This window comes from Uranotaenia lowii, chromosome 1 (assembly GCF_029784155.1).
Source record: "Uranotaenia lowii strain MFRU-FL chromosome 1, ASM2978415v1, whole genome shotgun sequence".
In the NCBI taxonomy this organism is placed as follows: Eukaryota; Metazoa; Arthropoda; class Insecta; order Diptera; family Culicidae; genus Uranotaenia; species Uranotaenia lowii.
The window spans coordinates 94,240,596-94,247,428 of record NC_073691.1 but is presented as its reverse complement, the minus strand read 5'-3'; the positions used below and the strand labels follow the sequence as shown (position 1 = coordinate 94,247,428).

Below are 6,833 nucleotides of genomic sequence, written 5' to 3'. Positions count from 1 at the left end.
ACTAAATATTTGAAAAATTAATAAATTTATTAAATCTAATAAAAATGATTCCATAAAAAATCAGAAAATCCTATATAATAATTTGCACAAGTGTGCGTGCTACGTTCCCGTATGATTCCAATAAACGTAGGCATACCTTCGAAAGATACGCTTTGTCAAATCGTATCATACGTATTACTGTTAATGTTTTGTTACAAGAGAACATTAAGAATAACTGTAACAGAAACAGTTTGATTGGCCGAGTATGGTTCCCGTGAGTGTTCTTTGGATTTTATCTTAACTGCTTGTAGAACAGTCGCCCCATACAATTGTTTTAACAGTTCTAAACAGTAACATAACTTAACGCCATATTCAACAGACCGTCGTTTTGGAATTCAAGATAAGTGGAATGTTTTTTATGGTTTCAGATATCATTTTCTAAACGTTTTTTTACGCTGTTTCTAATCGTTTTATAACTACAACAGGAACAGTTTTGTTACAATATTTTCGTATTCGGGATCTGCTTCGCCGCTTTGAGTATGTAAGGTTTAAGCGATTCACATACATTTTCATCAAATGTGGTTCACCGCATTGAATCGCATTCACCGCATTGCATCACATCGTATTCACTATGTCATCGGCCTTAGACTGGTTTGATATTAATCGTCTGTATGCCCACTCAAATTGATTTCAATTACAGATAATTGAAAAAAAGTTAAATTATGTTTAACGTATATCTCCGCAGTTCGCTTCTTCATTTGCGTTTGCTTCTTTTCGCGTTCACTATATCATCGTATTGTTAACTTATATAAGTTTTTTTTTTTTCAATTTATGCAGATTCCTACAGTTTTTGGATAAATATAGTACAAAATCGTAAAATATCTAAAACTGACACCACTGCCCCACACCGGCTGAGTGAGAAAAAAGTAAACAACCAGTTGGTGAAAATGGTGACCGAACTGCTAGATGTTGCTAGCGAAAACTACCAAAATCCAATGGAATCAACGGTTATAAACAACCATGTAAGTAATAACACAGAAAATAACGATGTATCAAATCTTAATCGCATTTTCGTTTCCCCCCACACTGAACAAAATCGGGCTATAACCTTTATTGGGAATTCTAGTATTTTTGCACTACTAGAAAATCCAATACTTTTTATCAACAGACGAATGATTGAATTGATAGGAATTCCAATAAATTTTAAAGCTAGCGAAATTGATGAAATATATTGTATATTTTAATGAAATGAATTATTTTATCAGCGTGATTAAATATGCTATGTTTTATTCAAATACTTTTGCTTTTATTTTTCATGTTGAATAATTATTTCAAGTTCATGTTGATGTTTAATACATTTATTCTATCGTAACTATCGAAAAACAAAAACATAGCAAAAGAAACATTGTAATGAAAATTTTAACACTGTTTGCTGGAGGACTGACATATGTATACCGACAATTCATCTGGTGGTTCAACTTTAGCATTTGAATCCAGTTTGGTTGAGGTGTTAGCCGCTGACAATATTCGCATTCCTGTAGCATAATATTATTTTGATGACTCCGTCTAGTAGCTGTTGTTTCGACAAGTTGGTGTAATCTGAAAAACAAACCGCATTTTAATTTCGAAAAAAAATATTCTTAGAAACATGGATTACCTGCTGTGCCGTAAAACGAAATTCCCATCAGGCCCATAAAGATTCATCTAAAGAAGGATATACACATTATCATTGATTACGAGTCGACGCATTTTGAAATTGACCAATTTAAATTTTGCCAATCAGTTAGAAAACAAATTCCTTAACAATCGAACAACCAACAACCTTTAAAACGGAACTCAAGAACTCTGAATGGATGAACTATGCCGCCAAATGTGATTTTTATCAAACTGATGGAATTTAAAGGAATTTTTTGTATGTTTTACTTGGTATAGCGAATTTTTGGAATTCATTGGATTTTCCTATAATTTATACTGGAATTATCTTTAGCCTCTATCAGTTACTGAGTAATAAAATTCATTGGATGGGCCCTTTAAATTTTATTGCCTGATTTGGTTTAGTGCAGGAATGCACGTCTTTGGCACACCAGAAACTACAACGAAAATTGGAAACAGAGACCATGTATTTCATCAAGATTTGCTGGAGTCTGATGAGTAGGACACTATCAAAACTGCCAACGGAACTCGACCTTGCTGAAATCGTGTTGTTTTCCCATCCGGCAGTTTCTCCAACAGCTCCGAATAAAAATCCTAGGTAGAGCTGCGTTGAACGTACCTGATTCAGATTGGGTGCGATGGGGCACGACAAGAGAATAAAACAAAGTAATACGCATGTACATATTTGTTCTGGAAAACAATGTTAAATGTAAGTAAATAATAAAATGAAATAATATAAAATAGTATAAATACTTATGAAATCCGAAATCTCCATATTTTACGTCTGTGTGCGTGCTCCGTTAGCGCACGATTTCCATTACCGTTCGCATAACGTTCGAAGAACATCATATCAACTCGTTTCACGACTATAACTATCAATGTCTGGTTACGGGAGAACCTTTTGAAAAACTGTAACAGAAACAGTTAGACGACACAATCACGCTTTCCATGAGTGGTTTTGGATGTTATCTCAACTGTTTGTAAAACAGTTCCTCCATATAAGCGTTTTAACAGTTTTTAACAATTACATAACCTAACGACATATTAAAAATACTGTGAATTCGGATTTCACGGTTCAACCAATGTATTTCACAGTTTGAATAATCGTTTGCTAAAGGTTTATTTACGCTTCACCAAATCGTCTTTAGACTATTTAAGAAATCGTTTGGTTATAATCCTTATTTATGCGGGCTGCCTGATTTTGCCTGATTTTTATTTCGCCTGTTCCCTGATTTTTTGAAAAAAACATGTTGGAAACCCTGGTTTCTATCGTTGTTTCGTTCTCTCTTGTTCATTATTTTGCTCTCTCACTGATCAACTTCATAAGAATTGAGCCTACGATGCACTGGGAAGAATTTCTTCAAACATTTTCATTCTATTACATTCCACATCCTATACTCTACAAAACGGTGTTATCTTTTGGCATGCGACAAATAAATCATCTAGCAAATGAAAATTCTGCTCGATCTTGTTTTCATCAACAACGATGATTCGGCCGAGATTCTGGATCCACCGTTACCGCTCCTCCCAATCGATCGACACCACAGCCCGCTCATCGTTCAAGTCGTCACGGAAATTGAGCTTCTCTCTGACGTCAATTTTCGTGAATTCGACTATAATCGTTGTGACTTTGAAGCTATGAACACTGCCATCTCGAACATCGATTGGAACGACCGTATCGCTAGTCGCTACTGAAAGTTTCGATGGAGCAGTTTCCTCATTTTATTCCGAACTTTTCAACCTTATTGAAACTCACGTTCCATTGAAGAGACAACAAAATAGAACAAGCAACAATCGACAACCATGGTGGAATCCTGCGCTGCGTAATTTGAGAAAACGTGTTCGTAGAGCCCGAAGAGGTTTTCTGAAGCATAAAGACTACACCAGAAAAGAAATTCTTCTCGACTTAGGAGCTGAGTGCAACGCCATAAATAGCCAGTGCTTCAGGAGTTATATCAACAGAATTGAAGAACAGATAAAAAGTGATCCATAAAATTTCTGGAAATTTATGAAAGATCGCAAAAAATCGAATGAGGTTCCCAAACAGGTTCAGTTGGATGGAAATTTTGCAAAGTCTCCCCGAGAATCTGCTAACTTGCTATTTTTTTCGAAAAAGCTATGGGAACTTTTCCACCATGACCATGACTTTTCCAGACCATGAATATTTGAATAGTTTGCCTGGTCATGAAATATTCATGCCAATGATGAAATTCTCGGAAAACGAGGTCCGCCTTCCGCCTTCGCTGTTGAAGAACTGTGCAATTTCACTTGCCTTGCCCATCAGCTTGTTTTTCAATCGCTCGTTGAATGAAAGTACGTTTCCGTCTCTATGGAAATCAGCTTGCGTCACACCGATACACAAATCAGGAAACCTTCAAAATGTCGAGAACTTTAGAGGTATGTATATCTATACTGAGTTGTATTCCGAAATTGATGGAAAGTTTGTTGTACGAGAGAATCTATCGAAGTGTTCAACATGTTTTGTCACCTGATCAGCACGGTTTTGTAAAAAAAACGATCAACTTTGAGTAACCTGATGTGTAATTCTTCAACGTTGATAAATAAAGTCTATATCGATTTCACAAAAGCGTTCGATAGAGTACCACATGGACTGTCATTAGAGAAACTGAAAAAGATGGGTCTTCCTAGTTGGCTCACAAAATGGATAAGTTCGTACTTAGTGAATAGAACAGCTTACGTTAAAATAAGGCACCGTTGTGTCCGAAGCTTTTCCAATATCCTCAGGTGTGCCACAAGGAAGTCGTCTTGAGCCCTAATTGTTTGTTCTTTTTATAAGTGACTTATGCTTTCTAATACACTCATAGAAACTGCTATACGCTGACAACCTGAAAATTTTCAGAACGATAACATGTCCGTTAGACTGTTATCTACCGCGAAACGATATCGACACTTTGTTGAAATGGTGGAAAATTCTTGTCGACATTTTAACAACGTTTACCACCTTTTCGACTTTAATTTAAGTAAGTGTTCTTTTAGATTAAGGATTAGTTAATAAGTACACATCTGTGCGACATAGTCGAAGGTGATATAATAAATAAATAAAAAAACAGTACATCTCCAGCTAGTTCCAGAATTCCTGCGCAAGACGATACTTCTATCAAAACCAACACGTGGCGGGAACACAAGTGGCATTCAAATCAATCATTCCTAAGGCTAAACAAATATTCACCATCAATTGAAATCTACGTCAAAAGTCAAGTGAAATAAGCAGGTATTGACCAATTATCCTGAGGTTTTTTAGGATTGTACTCACACATATTTTTACATTAAAAACATTGTCTTTCAAGTCTGAAATATGTCAAACTGCTTTGAATTCATTAAGCCCATATGACGTTCACTTGTTTCAGCTTAAATTCCAGTTATGCCTCCTGCCGCTTATCGACTATTCTCCAAAATACATCCACAGAACAGGTAAAGATTTTTTAAAATGAGTTTAGATTAAGGGAAATTAGGGCCTTTCATTGAACAAATTAAATATTTATTTTTCAAGTTGGTCGTCGCATAAATCCAGATTTTCTTCACTTATCTATTAAAACTAGAAATAATTCACGAATGTAGGTTTTCACTGCTCCCAGCAACGCTTCGAGCTTAAGATATTCAGATGCTACTAACTTACTCTAACTTAAATTAGATTACAATATTTCCAAACTTCCTCCTCGTCGGGGATCGAATGCTCCCGATATTCGGCTGCTTGCGTCTCTGGAGATGGCGGTGGCCGCAGCAAACCCAGCATCCGGGGCTTTTTCCTTTACCACGTGTCCCCTTTGTCGGAGTCCCTCCAAGATGGGTTCATCAAAGCCCGGTTCGTACTCCACGGCCATTGGCGCGAGCTGGTGGTGAAGTCGAGGAGCGGCCATCGTAGCGTTCAGCTCTTCTCCGAAAACCACGTGCCGCAGGATGAGCAAAGCCGTGGCCGTAGTGATGCGCGATCCTCCGGCACCTCCGACAACCATTCGAACCCCGGAACCGTCTCGACTGGTCACGATCGTTGGCGCCATCGAGGAGAGCGGTCGTTTCCCGGGGGCAATCATATTCGCCGGAGAAGGTGGTAAACCGTACGTGTTGGTGCTGTTTGGAGAGCCGAAGTCATCCATCTCGTCGTTCAGAATTATGCCCGTTAGACGTGATCGTATTTTTGCTCCCAATCTGTAACAAAAAATAGGATTAATCTGCCGTAAGTTTTCTTACAATCTAAAATCTTACAAATAATTGATCGTACTCGTCGCTGCCACCGCATCGCCATTGGCCGCTAGCACTGATACGTGAGCCGTTCCGTGATCTTCAACATTGCCAAATTCTGCCCCGTAATGAGAGTACTCCGAAAAGGTTCGATTATCATCTATCTTCGATCGGATGTACGCCGCAAAACTATCGCTGGTTAAGTTCTGTGTTAGTCCAGCAATGCCAGCAACGTAGTGTGGATCTCCGACGCGTGTCCGCAAGCCATAACCCCACTTGAACGCCTCCACAATCCGGTGCCACGTAAGGGTGTCCTTGGGATCGAGCTTCTCGTAGCCATCCAGTACCCGGAGCATGAAATTGAGCAGCGTACCACTGCCGGGCAGAGGGAACGAATGGACCTCACTTCCTCCACGCAACGTTGCGGTGGCCGGCCGCTCCCATTTCGGTCTGAAAAGAAAGAGAAATAGAGAACTTGGAACTCTAACAGTGTGGTAGGAAAACTTTGCCATGGAAAGAAGCGATCGTAGGCCGCAAAAACTACAATGATCAGCTTGAAAGTGGTCAATTGCTATGATTACATGATTCTATGATTTCTTTCTCAAAAACATTCCGTTTGTCGGTGCCCACGACCCGAGAACCCAACGCAGGGAATTATCATTCGCGTGGAAATAGTAAAAAACCGGGAGGTCGAATAAAAACGCGTGGAATTTTATTTGCTGATTTCTCGCAACTGGTATCGAGTCAATATACGTCACACAGAAGGTGTGAACAAAAGTACATCGTAATAGTATGCGTTTATTGATTAGCGCACTCAGGGATGCCAGTTATCACAACACTCCTCCTCGCTAATCGGATGAACCATTACTCGTTGTGGAGAAGTCCCAAGGTCCTGGAGAACTGTACCATCTTCGTAGAACCCAGCGGCTTCGTTAGCACATCCGCTAACATCGTTTCGGTTGGACAATATCGAAGCTTAATGACACCTTGCGAGCACAAAT

General features: G+C 38.9%; 1 protein-coding gene across 1 annotated transcript in view; it reads right to left on the bottom strand.

Moving 5' to 3' along the window:
- Positions 1–5,109: 5,109 nt before the first annotated feature.
- LOC129740333 (glutathione hydrolase 1 proenzyme-like) overlaps positions 5,110–6,833 on the bottom strand; it is a 61,214-nt gene continuing 59,490 nt past the window's right edge. The window contains exons 5-6 of the mRNA XM_055731983.1: positions 5,857–6,282; positions 5,110–5,799 (exon numbers count right to left, since the gene is read on the bottom strand). Of these exons, the coding sequence (XP_055587958.1) occupies positions 5,286–5,799; positions 5,857–6,282 (940 nt within the window). The 3' untranslated portion in view covers positions 5,110–5,285. The remainder of the gene's footprint in view (positions 5,800–5,856; positions 6,283–6,833) is intronic.